This window comes from Pteronotus mesoamericanus, unplaced genomic scaffold, assembly GCF_021234165.1.
Source record: "Pteronotus mesoamericanus isolate MK-2021 breed Mesoamerican mustached bat unplaced genomic scaffold, CSHL_Meso_final scaffold_1135, whole genome shotgun sequence".
NCBI lineage: Eukaryota > Metazoa > Chordata > Mammalia > Chiroptera > Mormoopidae > Pteronotus > Pteronotus mesoamericanus.
This window is the reverse complement of record NW_026555300.1, coordinates 336,694-358,388: the sequence shown is the minus strand read 5'-3', so window position 1 is coordinate 358,388 and position 21,695 is coordinate 336,694. Positions and strand designations below refer to the sequence as shown.

Sequence of the window (21,695 nt, the reverse complement as noted above, 5' to 3'; positions counted from 1 at the left end):
TGTTTAAGGGACAGTATTCTTAATGTGTTCATCTTTCCTGATACCCATTTTCTCATTTTGAACTATTATTTCCCTAAGAACATAAGGCACCATATATTCACACTCGGCTGTCACTGTCCATAATAACTAACACCTCACACCTAATTTTCCCCCAGCTTCACCTAAGACCACTTGCATTAAAACACAGGGACACTGAAGCCTCTATCCTAAGATTCTTGGAGGAACATCCCACATGATGTTCCTTTTAAAGGCACTACTCTTACTATCACATGGCCAGCAACTCTTGAGGACATTGACGTGTCGCATTAAAGATTACACACTGAAAACCATTTTCAGTATCTCTATATTATTTCAGGACTGTTTTATTGTTCGTTGGCCTCTGAACTTCACTACAACCACTATTAAAATATAATCACAAGATTATATTTTACATAATAATTACTATAATGTAGTAAAACAAGATTTCATTTATTATTTACTATTTATCGTTGCAGCAGAATCACTGTCTTATTCAAAACTCCATAGTCAATGAGACCGACTCCAATTTTGCTCATGCTTCCTTGCATGAAGAGCACATCAATGTCTGAACACAGTGAAAAGTAGACAGTTTACGTTGCTCTGAAGGGATGCAGGAATTGTTTATGTCTCCCAGTACACACAAGGAAGAATCTGGATACACGCTGGTCACTACTCAAGAAGACAAAGGGGCTGGCAGTTGGGAAACATGCATTGATTAGGGCAGAGGTGTTCATCACCCACGAAGTGGTCTTACAAAAAATAAAAAAATAAATGTGAACAATGGAGGAGAAGGTATAAAAAGATACAAAAGTTGTCACCAGGACAAGGATGCTCTGGGTAGCTCTGATCTCAGGGGAGGATCTGGGGGACACTTTGGTCCCATGAATGTGTTGGACCCGCTGCTTGTGTCTGCACAGAATGGAAACCATGGTCCCACTGGCCCAAGTCATGAGTCCCAAACACAAAACATCATGGGTGGATGTCAATAATATATATAGTAAGTCTGTGTCTTTGTCATGAAGTTCAGAAATACAGTATCCGAAGTCTATAGTTTTTGAGAGGGTTTTGTTGCTCAATTTGTCAGTCGTGTACTCAGGAACCCTAATGTTTAGCAATATATTCAGGATCCAGCAGAGGATATTTGAGGGGCCAATGTATTTGGCAGCTCTCGCTTTAAGCCCTGCCCACCTGGAGTTCATGGGGCTGATGGTGATGGCCTGGAAGATGCTCAGGAGGGAGGTGGTGCTCATGGATACACCCCTGGCTACTCTGTGAACATAGAAAATAAGTTTGCAACCAAAATCTTGGAGAAAATGTGTCACCCCAAATGCTGCCAATGTCTCTGGAATTCCCCTCGAGAGAATGACTAAGGAGTTAGTTAAAGTCAGGTGCCTGAGAATCAAATCTGTGGACTTTGACCTGTATCCACTGAGGTAAAGGGACAGGTAATGATGTAAGAGTGAGAAATTCCCCAGGATTCCAATGAGCATCTGAAACAGGAAGATCATTGCAAATTTCAAATCCAGTGAGGCCATTCTCTTATTTCCCAGGGGTCAGTGTTCACATTCGTAAAGTGAAGATTCTGCATAAAAACAAGACTGTGGGCTAACTGTATATTTACAAGAATTTGCGTTAAGGCCTAACAGTATTCTCCTTTTACAGACAAGGAGTATTTCATTTAAAGGAGGTTATACAACTCAGTTAAATACTGGAACAGTCAGGCGTTGAATCTAGGTAGCCTGGTTGCGATAACATCAGTGTTTACCATTATGCTATACTCTCCTAACTAACTGGTTGTGTCTTTTAAAAAGTCCAGAGACTTGCATACATTGTCCTATTTGTGATTTATTTCATGTTCAATTATGCCTAATTTTCATTTCTGTTAAAATATTTATTCTGTTGCTCAATATCGTTAGTGAATGAGAAAGAAACAGTCTTAATAAAACGTGGATGCAGCTCTGGTCAATCTCTCTCTCTCTCTCTGTCTCTCTCTCTCCCCTCCTCTCCCCTTCCACTCTCAGGGATCTAAAAGAAAAGTAGGGGCACCCAATATTTTTATGAACAAATTGGGTTTACTGATGTGAACCCATGTTAGAAGAGTCACAGAAATAATCACAGGTACCCACTATAGAAATTACTGCATGCATTTCACTTTGCCCTAAAATATGAGATTTGTAATTTAAATAAGAGATGGAAAATCAAAGTAGGACCAATTATTTCTTGTTAGAGAGCATGCAATTACTTTTTACTATTTTGAAAGAATAATTGGAACGAAGTAATATGTGAATTGAGAAATATAAAAAATCTAAACAGGTACGCACTTTGGTATTTCACGGTCTAACACCTTGGTCATTGAATCAGCATTAAGAGATGAAACAAGAGGATGAGCCTGAATATGGTGTTAGCGTATTGAAAACCAGACAAAATGCCAAAAGACACATTTGAGCCTAGAAAACACTGAAGCTCTTAGTCTGCTATCCAAATTCTTCACATGTGAAGTTACCTTTTCCTGAAAGTTTTTTTCCCAAACTTCACACACACACAAAATTTATCCCACCTTGATGACTAGATTGTAAATACAATACAGTCAGGAGAGACATAATTACTGAGCCTATTAGACATACCAGGCCTAAATAAGAGAAAAATAATTATACGTCAGCAAATGACAGTCACATTATTGACACTGAGGTATCAGTATTGCAATTATATCCATCAAACTTATTAACACATGCAGAGAACTTTGAGGAGATAACTATATTAATCATATAAATTTCTCTGTGATTTCATAAAGCTGATAGAATAGCACACTAATTTCTGAATTATAGTTTTAATGGTTATAAAAAGTCAGAGTTCGTTACTTCACGGGACAACCTCTAAAAATTGCCATTAGGGAGGGGATACGAAAGAACTTTGAAAGCAGCTGGAGATGGATACAGGGCCTCCCACCTCCTGTCTCTATCAGCTCAGCCCACGCCTCAGGGATTAGGGCTCCTTTCTGTGTAGCTCTGCCGCTCAATCAATTTCTACCCACAGAACAACCCCTTTTCCAGACAGGAGGACCAACCCAGACACAGATCCTGATACAGCTCATTTCCTTACAGACTGCGTCACTCCAACTGACACAGAAAATACTCACCCCAGTCTTCTCTGCTGCCAGCCAGGGAAGCACAGGGTGACAGTCACGATATCCTGCTTGTGTGCGGGGGCGGCAGCCGGAGGTGAGATAAGGCTCTGTGACTCTGTGACCTCACCTCCCCACAGAGAAGCAATTATCACTTCACCTGTACCTCCGGTGACACTGCACAAATGGGCCAGTTGACGCTACATCTAAAAAGTTTCCATCAGTTCCCAATTCCCAGAAACACTTATAAGTTTCTAGTGAGGCTCTGCAAAGAGTCAGGGTTTGTGTGGGGGGGCAACTTGGAGGCAGACAGGGTCCCCAGTGGCAGAAGCAGGAAATGTTCAGATCTGACAGGGGAGAGGCTGGCAGTGACTGACTCCTGTACCATTGGACTCTTTGCTTCCCTAAAAAAGTTCACTATTCCTCCAAATATTTGTCTGTTGATGTCTGGTCTAAAAACTAGAAAACAAGGAAGGTTATGAGCAAAGAGATGGAAGGATACCAGGACCCAGGCTGGATTCCTCAAGAATAAAAGAGTGAAATAAAAAAAAGATGAACCTGGCTGGTGTGGCTTAGGGATTGAGTGTCAGCCTGTGAACTAAAGGATTGCTGGTTCAGTTCCCAGTTGGGGCACATGCCTGGGTTGCGGGCCAGGTCCCCCGTCAGGGGCGTGCAAGAGGCAACCACACATTGATGTTTCACTCCTCTTTCTTCCTCCCTTCCCCTCTGTCTAAAAATAAATAAATAAAATCTTTTTTTTTTAAAGATAAGACTATGCACATACTTTAGTATCCATGCAAGGTTTGTGTGATGCAGTGCACTTAATTTGAAAGTCTGTCTGACATGGCTATCTCTGGGAATGTATATTTTATCAATATTGACCCAAGGACAGATACAACTTCTGAGCTGAGCAACTTCCATATTCCTCATCAAAACAGCACTGGGTGATGTGTTTTATCAAGAGCATCTTCTACTCTCTTTTTTTTTTTTTTAAAGAGAGGGGAAGGGAAGGAGAGAGAGAGGGAGAAAGATCGATCAGTGGCCTCTCCTAATGGCCCCTACAGGGACCAAACATGCAATAGAAATATATGCCGTGACTGGAAACTGAAACGGAACTTTCAGGTTTTCAGGATGATGCTCCAATCAACCGAGCCACACCAGCCAGGAAAGCATCTACTACTCTTAAATAGCAGATAGATCAGTGCCACTTAGGCCATCCAAAAGTATTGAAGAATAATACTATCTAATGATTTTCTAAAATCTTAAAAAGATTACTGTGATATTTCACAAATCTCATGTATGCTTAGTATAGAAATCATTAAATGTAATATTTGCAAATATTGCTGCCCATGAACTATCACACTCTAATCAAGTGTAGACTATAGCCATTTAGTTAGATAGGGAGACCTAATATCATGAAGCTATTAAGTCTCCCTTCATTGATCTGTAGCTTTAATAAACTCCCAATCAAAATCCTAGAATATTACTGTTAAATTACCATTAAATTAGAAGAAACAGTCAGGACTGACACTACCCAACTTAAAGACAATATAAATCTAAGTAAATTAAGACTGCATGATATTGGTAAAGAATATAGACAAATAGGTCATTGAACAGAGAGCCCAGAAATAGCTTCGGAAATAGACTCACAAAAATATAGTCAACAGCTCCTTCACAAAGGAGCAAAGGCAAGTCAATGGAGAACTTACAGTCTTTACAGCAAATGGTGCTGGAACTAGTGGACGTGTACATGCAAGGATCTACATCTAGATACAGACAAACAAAATCTAGATACAGACCTCACATCCTTCACAAAAATTAGCTGAAAATGGATCTTATACTGCAATGTAGAAGATAAGACTGGAACACTCCTAGAAGCTAACAGGAGAAAATGTAGATGGCCTTTGGTTCTGTGATAACTTTTCAGATATTAATACAACACCAAAGACATGACCCATGAAGAAAATAATTGCACACTGAACTTTATTAAAATTAGATACTTGTGCTCTATAAAAGATTACCAAAAATCAGAAGACAAGGCACAGATTGGGAGGCTGTATGAGCAAAAATATGTCTGATAAAAGGACTGTCATCTAAACTACACAAAGAGAATGTAAAACTCAGTAAGAAAACAACCCAGTTATAAAAATGGACAGAATATCTGTATAGACACCTCACCAAAGAAGATATTTCCATAGAAAATAATCATGTGAAGAGATACTTACCATCATTCACCATTAGAGAACTGAACACTGAAACAATGAGATAGCCCTACATATCTATTAGAGTGCGTGTCATCCAAAACCGAGACACCACCCAATCCTCCCACGGAGGTAGAACAACAGCAACTGTGATTCATCTTGCTGGGAATGCAAGCTGGGACAGTCGCTATGGAAGACAGAAGAGGGTTTTTTACACAATTAAATCTCCTCTCATACGATACAGAAATCTCACCACTAGCTATTTACCCAAATGAGTTGGGCACTTATATCCACTCACGATCCTGCACAGAACTGTTTCTGGCAGCTTTATTCGTAGCCACCAACACTTGGAAACAACCAAGATGCTTTTCAACAGGGGAAAGGATGAATCGCTGTGGCACATCCATACCGTGAGATTCTATTCAGTGCTTAAAGGAAATGAGCTATCAAGCCATGAAAATAAATAAAAGAAACTTCAATGAATAGTAGCAAGCAAATAAAGCCAACTTGAAAAGGCTACATACTATAAGTTCCCAACAATATAACATTCTGGAAAAGGCAAAGCTCTAGAGAAAATAAAGATCAGTTGCTAGTGTTTGGGAGAGGAAGCTAACATCAGGAGGGATGAATACGTATGCACATGACCTTTTTAGGCTATGAAATAATTCTGCCTACCATAATAGTGGATACACGTCATTATACATTTGTCAAAACTTAAAAAAAAAACCTCACACACAGAGTGAAATGTAATGGAAACTACAGACTTGGTTAATAATGATGTGTCGATGTTGGTTTACTGTAACACATGGATCATTCTGGTGCAGGTTGTTGATTGCAGGGAGGTTCCACCGTTATGCTGTGATGTAGGAGGTCGCTTTGAGTGGTATTGGGCACTGTAGTCTCGTGCAAGCTGGGAGAGGACCTGTAAGCCTTGGCCGGAACACTGGTAATGCGGAGACAGGCAAGACCCGATAGTAACTCCGAGGGCCCCCAGGGGAAATCAGGCCTGGAAGTCAATTATACTCCTTGAAGCAGGTTTTGTTTCTCCCTCATGCTCTGTTAATCTATACCAGATAACCAGCTCAAGGCTGGGAAAGGAATTTACAAAATTCCTGGTCCCTGACCCAAATCCCACCCGGCGCCATAATGTTTGCTCATCTCGGACCCAAGAAGTTCAGTGTGTTCTTGCCATTGTCCTCTTTAAACAACACTTATTCTCTACAAGCTTAAGCTACTGATGTAATTAGATTACCTACACATCCCTGCTACCTGCCCCTGCTTGTTACGTTCTCAATAAAAGCCATTGACCACAGGAGCTTGGGACATTCTCCTCTAGAGAGATTCCCCCTCTCCTTTCTTTGACAGGTAAACGGTGTCTGGAATAACTCATTCTTTCATTTGTTGCGAATCAGGGGACTTCCTGGGCTGGAGTTTCCTATACTGTGATGCTCAAAGTGATGTAAAAATAAAATTATTTCAAAATAAAACTCTGTTACAACACAGAGCATTGGAAATAAAGACCCAATATGTTTGTTATTGCCAAATGTAATTATTGCCATAGCAAATCTAAGCACAATCCTATAAAAACTCTTAGAACTAAGAGATGATATTTTAAAATTACTGGATCCAATGCAGGAAAGGATATAAAAAGACACAAAGGTGCTCACCAGGAAGAGGATGCTTTGGGTAACTCTGATCTCAGGGAAGGATCTGGGTGATACTTTGGCCCCATGAATGCGTTGGACCCACTGCTTGTACCCGCACAGAATAGAAACTATGATCCCATTTGAGTGCAAGTCACAAGTCCCAAACACAAAACACCACAGTTAGATGTCAACATGTATACAGTAAACCTGTGTCCTTGTCATGAAGTTTAGAAGTACAGTATCTGAAGTCCATAGGGTTTTGCTGTTCCATTTGTCAGTCATGTCTCAGGAACCCTAATATTTAGCAATATGTTCAGGGTCCAGCGGAGGGTTTTTTTGCAGGGGTCGATATATTTGGCAGCTTTTGCTTTAAGCTTTGCCCACCTGGAGTTCATGGGGCTGATGGTGATGGCCTGGAAGAAGACAAGTTTGCAACCAAATTCACTGAGAAAATGTGCCCACCCCGATGCTGTCATTGCTTCTGGAATTCCTCTTGAGAGGATGACTAAGAGGTGGTTGAAAGGCAGGTGCCTGCAAATCCAATCTGTGGACTATGACCTGAGGTAAAGGGACATATAATGATATAAGAGTGGGAAATTCTCTGGGGGGGTGACAAATGGTGGGGAAACAGAACTGGCCACGGCTGGCTCTATCTGCAGTCATGTACAGAACATGGTGTTAGACTGGGCTTTCTTACAAGACGAGGTCTGTGTGTGCTTGCTTCCGCATCAATGTCATTATCAGGAGAATGGGTCTCTTGTTGAAATTAGAAGATTTTTGGGTAAAATATACATCTGTAGCGTTTGGGTGAGTCCAGGCATTGCTTGTTCAGTATCTCAAGCCGAGAAAAATTAGTTATTTCTTGAAGGAAACAACGCTGAATGCTTCAATTCAGCTGCTTTGATTCAGCAAGCCACAACAGTAAAGATATCAGAAAAAGTTGGGATGATATCTTTGTTTCTGAAAACGGAACAGCTCAGCAGCCTGATGAATAAGAGCTAAGTTGTCCAGCTATAGAAGCAGCAAGATGCTGGATGATTCCTCAGACTTATTTGTAATATTTTATAGGTGCAATAAATGCCATGTATTTAAAAAAAAATCAGGCTACATTCCCACCAACAGTGCTCTAGGGCTCCCTTTTCTCCACATCCTCACCAGCATCTGTTTGTTGATTAATTAATGGTAGCCATTCTGATAGCTGTGAGGTGATAAAGCATGGTGGTTTTAACTTGCATCTCGCTGATGATTAGTGACATTGAGCATCTTTTCATAAATCTGTTGGCCATCTATATGTCCTCTTTGGAGAAATGTTCACTCAGGTCCTTTGCCCAGTTCTTAATTGGATTGTTTGTCTTCCTGGTGTTGAGTTGTGTAAGTTCTTTACATGTTTTAGAGATTAACCCCTTATCAGATGTCTCCTTGGGGAGTATGTTCTCCCATACAGTGGGTTCCCTTTTCACTTTGTACATGGTTTCTTTTGCTGTGCAGAACCTTTTTAGTTCGGTGTAGTCAGGTTACCATTGGTATTTAGCTAGAAAAGAGGAGCAAAGGGAACTAGACACTGAGCTTAATAAAATGGGGAGCATATGCCTGCTTGCTAGCCAGGCAGCTACACCTTCACAGCCCAGAGGCTACAGCACTGTGTTCCACCAAAAGGACTAACACTTTTCCCTTCCCCACTCTGGTACCAGATTGCCAGGTGGGAGCAGGGGGAAGGCAGGCGCAGCAAAACAGAAGTCAAAATGCACAGCGGGAGGTGCTTGACGAAAAAGACCTGTCAGTCAAACCTGGGGAAAGAAGCGATTTGTTGGAAGGTGGACCCATCCAAAGCCCAAGGGAGCCTGGGAGGGTGCATGGTTCTTTTGAAAGGGCACCTGGTCTTACCCAAGCCCAAACTAATATAATGCCAGGAGAACAAAGAAGCTCTGTCTCGTGCCCTCCTGGTGATGCACTTACCCCTGCATTCATGTGCTCTCTTGCTTAGGAGCCCTTGACCATGTGAGTCAAATTGATCTCCTGGGGCCTGGGGCAGACCATGTGGGCTCCAAAGAGGACAATGGCGTGCAGCTGGAAACACGCACTAAGCTAGCAAGATGCTGGGCTGGACTATAATATGGAGCAGAAACTCGGGACATGGGCATTTGCTTTGGCTCTGCTGAGGACAGGGCTGGGCTGTTTCCATGGTGGGACAGAGGGAGATGAGACATTGGAAGCCCCGGGGACTGCTTCCATTCCCACACAAATGAACCGTTTTCCAGCCAACAGTCTCCAGCGTGTCTGCCCTGAGAATGCTTTCCCTGTGATCCCGTGGAAGAACGTAATTCCCACCTACAGCAGTCCCATTTTGGACATTTTGTTTACTTTTTTCCTTTAGTTCTCTTGCAACCGCTGTGGAAAACAGTATGGAGTTTCCTCAGAAAATTAAAGATGAAACTGCCTTTTGACCCAGCAATCTTGCTTCTGGGAATATATCCTAAGAATCCTGAAACACTACTTCAAAAGAATATACGTTCATTGCAGTGTTAGTTACAATAGCCAAGATCTGGAAAAGACCCACATGCCCATGAGTAGATAAGTGGATAAAAATGCTGTGGTACATTTACACCATGGAATACTATGTGGCCATAAAAAAGAAGAAAATCTTACCTTTGCAATAGCATGGAGGGACCTGGAGATTATTATGCTCAGTGAATAAGCCAGAGAAAGACACATACTATATGATCTCACTTATATGTGCAATCTAATGAACAAAGTAAACTGCCAAAATAGAAACAGAGGCACAAATACATGGGACAGACTGACAGCTGTCAGAGGGGAGGGGGGACTGGGTGAAAGAAGGGGAAGGGATTGGCCAAAGAACATGCATGTATGACCCAGAGGCACAGACGACAGTGCGGTGATGTCCTAAGGGAAGAGGGGATGACGCTGGGGGAACCAATCCAAGGACAGGGGAACGGGAAGATCTCTAATAGTGTTGACAATAAAAATAAAGTAAAAGAAATAATTAGGAAAGAACTCACTCTGGGGCAGAAAAACTCAGGAGAGCAAAATAGCCAATGAGACGCCTCTGTGCTTCCCTGAAAATTCCTCGTGTGTCAGACCGCAGTGTTTCTTGCTGTCTCCACCGGAGCCCCTGCCTGCCTCGAAAGACCAACAAGGAGAAAGTGCCTCTCCCAAACAACGCAGCAGTCTCTGGAGGTAACTACAAACGTGCAACTGGGTTAATTTCCTTTTCGGTAACCAGCAACGGAAGAAAATGTTTTTCAGAAATATTCTCAGTTTCCCAAGCGTGTCCTCTCATTGCTGTGACAGGTGATAATTGCTGTCCCCATGGGAAGTGAGGTCACTGAATCCCAACCCATATCTTGTGCCTCCCTCCCACACAACACTACTAGCTGTGACCAGATCTCTCACTGACCCTCATCCTGGCAGCTGGAAGAGGTCACAGGTATTTTTGCCTTCAGTCTGAAAGGCAAAGTATGCAAACAAGGAGAGGCGGCAGGAGTCTGGGTAAGTGACCGTATCGGGAGAAGTGACCATTCTGGGCTTGAGACTGGTTCAGTGCTAAAGCAATTCAAGGAGGAAGCGTCAAACCTGAAGCCTTAGCTGAGCCAGTAAAGAGACACGGGGCTCTAGCCCGGCGGTCCCCAATGGCTCCTCGTGCAGAGTCCTGTCATCCTAACCGGCAGTGGGGGTTGCTATGTAATGCAAGTGGTAATGAGACCTGATTAGTGCCTGAGGACCGCAGGTCTGAACTCACTTTGAAATCTGTAGTTCTGGCACCTACCTCACAGGAATCAAAGGCTGGATTTTCAGAGTTGCTACAGGTGCACACGTAACGTCTCACCTGGCAAGAAAGGGTAAAATCAATCTTCAGACATTGTCTCATCCTGTGCAGAAAAATCAGCAGTCCCCAATCTTTTTGGCACCAGGAACCGGTTTCGTGGAAGACAATTTTTTCCACAGACCAGGGTGGTAGGGATGGTGTGGCCGGGGCCGGGGGGGGGGGGGGGGGCAGGGGGAGGGGTCGGGCCGGGATTCAAGGGCATTACATTCAAGCTCACCTCCTGCTGCGCAGCCCGGTTCCTAACAGGCTAGGACCAGTACCGGTCAGTGGTGGCCGGAGGTTGGGGACCCCTGGACTGTATCTGAATGACAATTGCTGGAATGGAAGTGCTTTATCTGACTGTGGGTATAGAGTGCTTGTAGAGACGGCAATTGCTTCCTACTGAAACATCCACGGTGTGCTGATTCCGGTGAGGCCGTCTTCCATCAATTTGGGGAAGCAGCATTTAAGAAAGAGGCAACATTACAACAAAGAGCTTCCAATATCAGTTGTAGACACGGATATAGCTTGTGATATATTCCCTGGTTTAAAAATATTATCATATTGGGGGGATGAGTGAAAAGGGGATGGTATTAAGAAGTACAGCTCGGTAGTTACAAAAACAGTCATGGAAATGTAAAGTCCAGCAGAGGGAATATAGGCAATAATATTATAATAACTATGTATGGTGTCAGGTGGGGACTCGATTTATCAGAATGATGATTTTGTAAGATGTATGAACATCTACTCACTATGTTGTACGTGAAGCTAATATATTATTGTATGTCAACTGTGATTGAATCATGATTTTTTTAAATAAAATAAAATGCTAATAAGAACTTTAAGATTTAAAAAATAATCTCATATCAGTTGTACGTTATACAATTTCAATTTATAAAACACACAAGATTTCACATTTTACAGTTTCTGTATACATTTTGTATTTTGACATCTTTCACAAACCTTGCCTTGTTAATATTTTTGCTTCAGTCAGGCACTGATACAGGTAACTGTATGATTGAGATCTGGTAATATTTACTCTCCACTCTACTACTTTCTGCTGTTTCATGCCCCATGATTCAGAACATAGCATCCAGTTATTCCTGTGACATGCGTCCATCGGTCCAGCCATAAAAGCAAATTAATGTTTCTGTTGCCACCCCAATACAGGGCCCATTGTGTATTGTTTAAATACAGCTTGTCATGGAACAAGTTCCTATAAAATTATACTCCGATCAGTGCATACAGGTTGTATTAAAATATGTAAATCTTTATTCACAATCAGGAATTGGTTTATACAATAAATCTTTAGTCACTAATGGAAACATTAGAAATTATAAAAGAAAATACAACCAATCAAATGTATTATGATGAGATAAGAAAAAGACTGAACACTCACCTGCGTTATTTAAGGAACACAGCTAACTAGCTAGTTAGAATAGTACAATGTTTCATTACACTGTCTTTTTACCAGGCCAGCCAGATTCAAGACCCTACCTTGCCCTTTGTAAAGGATTGAATTTAGACAAATCATTAGCCTTTCTCTACCTAAACACTCCTTATAATTTCAGTACAGATAACAGTGCTGCTTACCTCACGGCATTAGGAACAATAAGCATTTACTTCATGTTCAACCGTCACAACTGTGACTTATTCTTTAAGGGGGCTTTAAAGGTGACATATCCAACTCTAAGAACACAATCACTAAAGAAATACTTGAAGTGATTATTTCTAAGTGGGAACAAATGCAACTGGAGAATCTTCATTCCCCCCATTTCTCGCCTTGTGTTCCACGCAGGAATCTGTGGCTCTGAAGACACTGTCCGCTCCTGAGAACTGAAAGGATGGCAACCAGCAACTGGGGGATAGGCATCCTGTTTTTACTACAGACGCTCTTTGGAATCCTCGGGAATTTCTCTCTTCTCTACCGTTATCTCTTTCTTCATCTGACAGAACACCGGCTGAGGTCTGCAGACCTGGTCCACAGGCACCTGACTGTCGCCAACTCCTTAGTCATTCTGTCTAAAGCAGTTCCCGAAACAATGGCAGCTTTCGGGCTGAAACCTTTTCTCGGGGATATTGGATGCAAACTTGTTTTCTACATTCACAGCGTGAGCAGGGAAGTGTCTCTGGGCACCACCTGCCTCCTGAGCATCCTCCAGGCCATCACCATCAGCCCCACGAACTCCAGGGGGGCACAACTTAAAGCGAAGGTGGCCAAGCACATGGGCACCTCCACCTTCCTCTGCTGGGTTCTGCACATGATGATAAGTAGTATGGTTCCTGTGTATGTGACTGGCCACCTGAACAATGAAAATATCACAAAGAGAAGAGACTATGGCTACTGTTCCTCTGTCCTTCATGAAAGAGTCACAGAGTCACTGTATTTAGCGTATTTGGCATTGGTATTGTTCCACGATGTTTTCTGTTTGGGGCTTATGATCTGGGCGAGTGTCTCCATCGTCCTCATTCTGTACAGGCACAAGCAGCAGATCCAATACATCCATAGCAACAGTCTCTCCCCCAGATCCTCTGAGTCCAGGGGCACCCAGAGCATCCCTGTCCTGGTGAGCACCTTTGCGTCTTTTTATACCCTCTCTTCCTCCTTTCACATTTGTTTGGCTCTCTTTAACAGACCCAGTTCGTGGCTGGTGAAGAGAACCACCCTGGTCGCTGTGTGTTTCCCAGCTGTCAGCCCCTATGTTCTCATGACCCATGACTCCAGAGGGTCCTGGCCCTGCTTCGCCTGGAAAAGGAACACAAAATCCCCTGCAATTACCAGGGAAATGTAAATTGTATGTGTACTCACAATGTTTAGGATTAATGTCTACTCATTAATCCTCTCAGAGTTTAAGTACATTTCTGAAACAGTTATAAGGCAGTAGTGACCAAGACAGAATTATTTACTTAAATAATCAGTAAGTTGAATATCAACTATAAATAAAATATAAGAAAATCACTATGTTGATTCTTATGTGATTGAAATCTTATTAACAAGTGCAGTGGATAAATTCATAGTCTGTGCAGTATTAAAGAGTTGTCCCTACCCAGGATGAGTAGCTCAGTTGGTTAGAGTGTTGTCCTGGTATGGGCAACGTTATGGGTTCAATCCCCAGTCAGTGCACATACCAGACTCAATCAATGAATGCATAAATAAGTGGAACAACAAACCCATGTTTCCCTCTGTCTTAAAAATCAATAAATTAAAAAAAATTGTTCCTAAAACAATTTGAAAATTATGGAGAAGCCATAGAATTTGTAGCTTTCAGCCTGACAAAATTAATTTTCACAGGCATTAACTGTTAGTTAGTTAATGCCTGTTAGATAGGAAAAGATCCCCACCAGAGAAACACCATTTGAAGTGGTCAAAGAAAGAAGAAAAGCTCTCACAGATTAATGAATACCACGGAATTAGGATAAATTCTGTTTCAGAAAGCAGAGTCAAAAAGCACCAAGAATGAGTTTTGTACATCATATATTTAGACTGATTATAGTAATTTGAAATGATGCTTTGCAGGAATATGAGTATATTTAAAACATTGTCACATAAAAATAACCAGGTTGACCAACAGTGTGACAAAGGAGAGTGCAAAAGTAGGCTTTTTCTGACTTTTAAGTTATGAAATGAGCATTGACTATGAAAATATTACATGCTGTCTGGGATAAAACTGCATGCATTTGGGATCTACAGAAGGCAGAATTTGTCTATTACATGAAGATACCAATTGGACATGTTGGCAAAAAACAGGTTTGAGGTGCATGCATGAGGTGCATGCATGCATGAGAGACTGAGGTCTCTCAGGTGAGGAAATAAGGTCAAGGTGGAGCCTCCCATTAATTCTGAAGCAGAGGAGGGATAGCCACTTAGAGGGGAAAGTCATGAGGAGTTTTTGGCTCGAGATTTTTCAATTTCCTCAATAAAATAAATATTTCCTCAATTTCTGAAAGCATATTAATATAGTTCTATCTGTATTTACATTATAAAGTTGATGCAGCCCTGACTGGTGTGGCTCAGTGGGCTGAGTGCCAGCCTGCGATCTGAAAGGCCGCCGGTTCCAGTCCTGGTCGTGGCACAGGCCTGGGTTGCAGGCCAGGTCCCGAGGTGGAGGCATGTGTGAGGCAACTGCTTTTTCTCTCACATGTCTATCTTTGTCTCTCCCTCTCTACCTCCTTCCATTCCCCTCTCTCTAAAAACAAACAAACAATCTTTAAAGAAAAAATCTGATGCAAAGTACTAGAGATTCCAAAATGGAAAGATGGCCCTGGCCGGTGTGGCTCAGTGGATTGAGTGCCAGCCTGCAAACCAAGGGGTTGCCGGTTTGATTCCCAGTCAGGGCACATTCCTGGGTTGCGGGCCAGGTCCCCGGTAAAGGGTGTGTGAGAGGCAGCCACACACTGATGTTTCTCTTCCTCCCTTCCCCTCTCTCTAAAAAATAAATAAATTAAAAAAAAATAGAAACACAGAAGAATTAATTTGACCTGATATATAGTTAATCTTGTGCAAGAAAAATACAGAAACATATTTTTTGGTTTACATATTATATATACACATATATATGTAAACATTCTACAATACTTTTCATTAAAATCATGTGGAATGTGTTTTAATTTTTCTATTTGAATCCTTATATTTGAGCTATATGTTTTGAAAAAATATCCAAATTGTATATAGTAAAAATATCCAAATTGTATGCAGTAAAATGTGTTTGGCTTTATTGGGAATGGTCTATTTATGTTCGATATGACAGCACATAACTTGGGGGTGGTTTTACCAGTTTACAGAGTGCTCTGGTGACCTATGTTAAATACTGGGATTTCTCAAGTCTGAGAGTCCTCAGCTGTGATGCAAACCTACACTGCACAGCAGCCACCAGGCCCTCCTCGCATCACCTCAGCTGTATTTGAGGAGGGCAAGGGAAACCATTACAAACATGAAGCGTCTCCTGCCTACTGTTCCATAAAAAAAAAAAATTCTGTCTTTTATTTTATACCCAGGAGTCTCACATGTTCTGCCAGGATCCACGCAGAGTGAGCTGAGTTGTTGGTTCAGTTGGTAAAACTAAAGTCACTGTCTACTCTTTTACTGTTTTTTTAACCTTTTTTTTTATTTTCAATTATAATGACGTACAATATTATGTTAGTTTTAGGTGCATACCTTGGTGATTAGGCATTAGTTAATAAGTGATCATTCCAATAAATCTTGCACCCACCCAGCTGACAGCATACATAGTTATTAGACTATTACTGAATATATTCCCTATGTTGTATTTTACATGCCCATGACTATTCTTGTAACAACCACTTTGTACTTCTTTTTTTAAAAAAGATTTTATTTATTTATTTTTAGAGAGAGGGGAAGGGAGGGAGAAAGAGAGGGAAAGAAACATCAATGTGTGGCTGCCTCTTGAATGCCCCTACCAGGGTCCCTGGCTGCAACCCAGGCGTGTGCCCTGCCTGCGAATCGAACCAACAACCCTTTGGTTCACAGTCTGGCTCTCAGTCCACTGAGCCACACCAGCCAGGACCCGGTTTGTACTTCTTAATCCCCTCACCTTGTCCCCCAGCCCCTCACGGCCCCCTCCCAGCTGGCAACCGTCAAAATGTTCTCTGTGTCTATGATTCTATTTCTGTTCTGCTTGCCTGTTTATTTTGTTTTTTAGATTCAGTTGTTGATAGATGCGTATTTGTTGTCATTGTACTGATGATGACTGGATGCTGGTAGGAAAGGAAGAGTAAGGGGCTGCCGCTGGGTGAGGCTGAGGGGTGAGAAACAGGATTGCAGCGAGCAGCCTGAACCGGTTGGCTTGCTGCTCCTTCTCTTCCTAGCGGGGAGAGACAGAATCAAGGCTCCCCGAGGGGATGTAAAGCTGAAGGTTCACGTCCTATCATCCCCGGGTTGAGCTGCAAGCAGCCGGCGGGCTGCTAGATACTGAAGGACATGACCTGTGTCTTGCTGGGGCCTCCCCACGAGGGCAGAGCTGCTTGCTCTCTGCCAGTTCCCCCCTTTGTCCACGCTCTGACTTGCACAGCATTAAAGAAGCTGGATATTCCCGGTGCTTTCTGGAAGGGGGAATGACTCAAAGTTTTATAGTTCTCTTGGATACAAACATCCCCTCTCAGTCACTCTTCTCCTCTCTGTGGGGCAGGGATGAGGGAGGGCAGGTGCAAAAGAGGATAAAAGTGCCTGCCCCGAACTGAGGGGTGAGGGGTGCATACATGGAAAGAATGGAAGAAGGCCCCCCACTGGGAACTGTCTGGGTGCTGGGAAGTATTATATAAGGAGGGGAAGAAAGCACAGACAGGGAGAAGCCCAAAAGGAAAAAAACCTCCACATTTTCCTCCCTAGTTCCCCCGTGCTGACCCCATCTGTTGCCTTGCATTCTCCACACCCCTGCCCAGGAGACAGCGCATTCTCTCTGCAGCCTCTTTCCGGTAGGGCTGTGGGCAGGGTGTCAGCCAGTCTGTCCTAAGTTTCAATGCAATCCCCTTTGAGAGCGCAGCTGCAGGCCACATCCTCCAACCTAGGTAAATACGTGCTTTAAAACATTATCTTGCCCCAGCCACTGTGGCTCAGTGGGTTGGGTGTCATCCTCCAAACCAAAAGGTCGCCGGTTCGATTCCCAGTCAGGGCACAGCCTGAGTTGCAGGTGAGGTCCCCTGTCAGGGGGCATTAAGGAAGGCCATCAATCGATGTTTCTCTCCCTCTCTTTCTTCCTCCCTCCCTTCCCCGTCTCTAAAATAAAATGAAAAGAAATTTAAAAATATTTTTTCTCAGGTGGTTAACACAGTACAATATACAGATGATGTATTATAGAATCATACACCTGAAGCCTATATAATTTTATTAACCAATGTCACCACAATAAATCCAATTTAAAAAATAAAAGCTATTTTCCAGATTCAAAAAAATGTTTCTGAAGATTCATTGCAGCATTATTAAATAATCTATATATTATGAATAGTAGAATGCTTATATAGGGTTTTTAAAATTTGCACTGAATCTATATTAAGGTAAAGACATCTCCAGAATATATGGGTTAAATGTTGAAAAAGCCACAGGTTATTTCTAAAAGAGCTAACCAATATAAAATGCATAAATTTACTAGATATCCATCTCTCTCAAAGACCTGGAAAGATTGCAGGTGGGACCAGTATGAATGGTTATTTTTTTAAAGAAAGACTGATATTGTAGGATATGGAACTGAAGGAAATACGGTACTTCATACTCATCTACTTTACAAGTATTTGAAGTTTTGCCTCAAAACAAATATATAGTAAAAACTTGCATTTGGTGACAAATTTGTGAAACCAAAATTTGAACTATGTCACTCTGAACACAAAACCAACTCTGTGCTAAGCCCTCTAGTATATTGTGAGAACTTTTTATCATAACAAAAGCCAAAAAAGAGTCCTTCCATCTACGACTGCCTTCAGTTTGATAGATGAGGTACGGACTATTTCAAGGAATTCCTATCTTTCGATATTTAGATTGATAAAATTTTCACTCAGTTGCTAAATAAAATCAACTGACTGATTTAAAAGGCAGGCTTTAAAAAAATAAGGTAGGCTTTATACTTTGTTGATCTCACTTTATGGAATTATTTATTCTATGCCATACAATTCCTGTGTGTTGTTTTCAGTAACACGTGAGTTCAATCTATAAATATCTAATGCAACAGAAAGAGAAAATTTCTCTGGACCAGAGAACTTATTACTCTTCGTCTCCAGAACTTTCCATCTATTTTAGCCCATTAAGACCATCCTGTTTAAAAACGGTTTCTTCCATTCTGATTAATGTCGAGGTAGTGGAGCATTCAATGGGCGCATCACAACCCCAGGAATTTGGAGAGGGGTATGGCCGAATGGAAAATTTTCCATACTTCCTTATTATTAACTCGAAGAAAGAATTCTCCACAAAATTTAAGAAGCCTGGCTGAGGAGGAGACTGAATGAAGAGAACCCCCTAAGGTACACTGTATTCTAAAGAGCTAACCTTCCACTGACTGAGAATAGGAGGAAATGAGCCCTGGCTGGTGTGGCTCAGTGGACCGAGTGCCGGCCTGTGAACTGGTTCGATTCCCAGTCAGGACACGGGCCTAGGCTGCAGGCCAGGTCCCTAGCTGGGGGTGTGTGAGAGGCAATCGATCCATACATCTCTTGTACATCAGCATCTCTTTCCCTTCCTTTCTCCCTCTTTTCCCCTCTCTCTACAAATAGATAAATAAAATCTTAAAAAAAAAAAAAAAAAAGAATAGGAGAAAATGAGGTAGTTGAAAACAGGCATGTTAGCCAGGCATACCAACGGTAGAACAGTAAAGGCTCTGAAGTTCTCAAAGCCTGTCATTTTGTAAGGAAGGAAGGACACGACACCTGACCTGGGACATGACATTCACCTGAAAACCGCCATTCCCTCCCCTTCTTTGCCCTTCTTTGGGATTCGTACTCAAATGAGATGCTTTTGAGAGGTCACTCCTGAATTTTCAGAAGATGCCCTTTTCATGACATCAGCATATGCCTTCGGTGCGCCTATCACAGTGCAGGCTGGAAGACACGAAATGCAGAGATGACTGACCTGCGCGATCTTCTGCTACGAGAGTGGCTCCCAGATAATGGGTTCCCACACAGAGGCCATAATGTGACCTTGTCCTCCTCTGTCCCCGATGCCCTCCCAGAGACGCCCAGAAATTCTGCTTCAGCAATGGGGATATGGACCGGACCCACACATCCCTCGAAAGCCCATACAGAGCAGGTCCATCCCTATGGACCACAGCCTGGACCCAGACCTCGGAAATGTGTCCAGAGGTAAAGTGGGAAAAGGAACAGGTAAAAGGAAACCCCTTTGCTGGGGTTTGAGTTCAGTGTTCTCTTACCTGATTTTTGTCTCCGAGTTAACCAAACATCAATAAATATAGATTCATCTCTAGATGGTTAAGAAATTAGGAGCCCAAGAACAAACAGAAAGTAGAAAATAAAGTCAGTGCTATATGGAATCCACCTTTCAAGTTCAGCCATGGTATACGAAGTCTCCTAAACAACAACAACAACAAAAAATCATTATCTTAAGCACACTGTGGCATTGGAAATCTGAGCACGGAGGGGACACAATCGTCACCAGAATTCCACGCCTGCATCACAGAGCAGTGGAACAGTCTCAAAGGATTCTGGAGGCAGGAGACCAAACAAAAAAAAGGAACCCACAGTCCCTGCCTACCTGGAGTTCGTGGGGCTGATGGTGATGGCCTGGAAGACACCCAGGAGGCAGGTGGCACCGACGGACACACCCCTACCAACACCACGTAAATAGAGGGAAAATCTACATCCAAAATCACTGAGATGGTGATACCACCCAAAATATGTCATTGTAAAGTGAATTCCACTGGAGAACAGAACCAAGGTGTTGACCACAAGCAGGCTGTTGACAAATCTGTGGGCCTCAGCCTGTACCCAGTGAAGTAAAGGAAGAGATTATGATAAAGCAGAGAGAAATTCCCCAGGACTCCAATAATACTCTGTAGGAAAAAGGTCACTCCTAAGGTCAAATTCCTGGTGGCCATGCTGTCTGTTCTCAGGGACTGATCTTTGTCTTCTGAACAAGAGGACCCTTGCATGGGAATAGGAGGCATAAGCCACATGTATGATGTCAGCTGAACCCCAATATTTTCCACTTATCAGCAGTTCCAGTTTTTCTGTCATTTAGAAGCTTCCAAGTGTTGAATGTGTAAGCATTAAAAAACATTTTCAAAAGACTGATCACCGCAACTGAGACCACACAAGAAATAAGCTCTTTATCCCTCACAAGTTTAAGAGGCAGACACTATTGCATTTCTCATAAAGGTGAGGACCCCATCAACACACAGAAGTTAAGAATGTCACCTAAATTCACACACTGGTGAGAAGACTGAGGATTTGATTCTGGCTGTGCTGCTAACAAAGTGCATTTAATCCACAATATACTAACATACTAGTTACCTGTGTTGTTCAAAAAAACCAATTGTTTTTCAATTGTGTCACTTTGATTTCTGTTGGTGGTATTTTATTTTTAAATGTCGGTAACATCAAATGTCCACTATTTTTATCATGAAGACTTATTCTGTAGGCAAAAAGAAACTTTGAATAAGCTTTAGAAACCTTCATATAATGTAGATACACTGACTGCAGAACCAACTGCAGGCCCCTGCCTGCCAGGCTGGGTGCAATGAACGCAGGAATCGTGCAGCATTCGGAGGGCAACAGTGAGGCTCTTGCTTTATTCCAGGAAAAAACTCAATTATGAGAGTCATGGAAACTATGGCAGAAGAAACACTGATATCTGACAAACGAAGGTATTGTTGAAACAAAATGATTAATAATTTCTGGTCATATACAAATCTTAATAACTGAGTAAAATAAGCTTTATGGCAAGATTTCTATGAAATATATTAACATACAAGGCACATATGCAAAATGTAATGTTAAGGCAAAATAGTTGTGTATTGTGTAAATGACATACATGGGTTGGACCGATAAAATATTTAAGAGCATCAGAAATATCAAAACATATATTTGAGCCTGATAATGCTGTCTGAAAGTTTTAAAGTTATATTTTTAAATGCTGCTTCTTTAAGTAGTGAAAATGTCTCCATAGGAAAAATATACACAATTATTAAATATGGTTTCCAAATTATACACTGAGCCAGAAGCCCTAAAACACACTTTCTGCACTAGGTCCGATGATTCCTACAGATTTAAAAGCACACAGATATTGTGGGCTCACCTTTAGAAATCTAAAAATTAGGTCTATGATTCCTGTAAAGTCTGCTGAATAGAGATTAACGCCAGAACTCCAGCCCTTAAGCACATTAAAAATACTGAAAATCATGCTCCTGATCGCTGGATTAAACACC

General features: G+C 42.0%; 2 protein-coding genes and 1 pseudogene across 2 annotated transcripts; 1 reads left to right on the top strand and 2 right to left on the bottom strand.

Annotated features, from left to right (window-relative positions):
• Positions 1-608: 608 nt before the first annotated feature.
• LOC129081602 (vomeronasal type-1 receptor 2-like) lies at positions 609-1,553 on the bottom strand. The gene has a single exon (XM_054587271.1). It carries the CDS (start codon positions 1,551-1,553, stop codon positions 609-611), a length of 945 nt encoding a protein of 314 aa, XP_054443246.1.
• A 5,711-nt stretch (positions 1,554-7,264) lies between these two features.
• LOC129081601 (vomeronasal type-1 receptor 2-like) lies at positions 7,265-20,505 on the bottom strand (annotated as a pseudogene).
• On the top strand, positions 12,657-13,604 carry LOC129081589 (vomeronasal type-1 receptor 4-like). Its single transcript, XM_054587259.1, has one exon. It carries the CDS (start codon positions 12,657-12,659, stop codon positions 13,602-13,604), a length of 948 nt encoding a protein of 315 aa, XP_054443234.1.
• Positions 20,506-21,695: the final 1,190 nt, after the last annotated feature.

Coding starts and splice junctions, on each gene's coding strand:
- LOC129081602 (XM_054587271.1), bottom strand. CDS start 1,553: ATGGCCTCACTGGATTTGAAATTTGCAATGATCTTCCTGTTTCAGATG.
- LOC129081589 (XM_054587259.1), top strand. CDS start 12,657: ATGGCAACCAGCAACTGGGGGATAGGCATCCTGTTTTTACTACAGACG.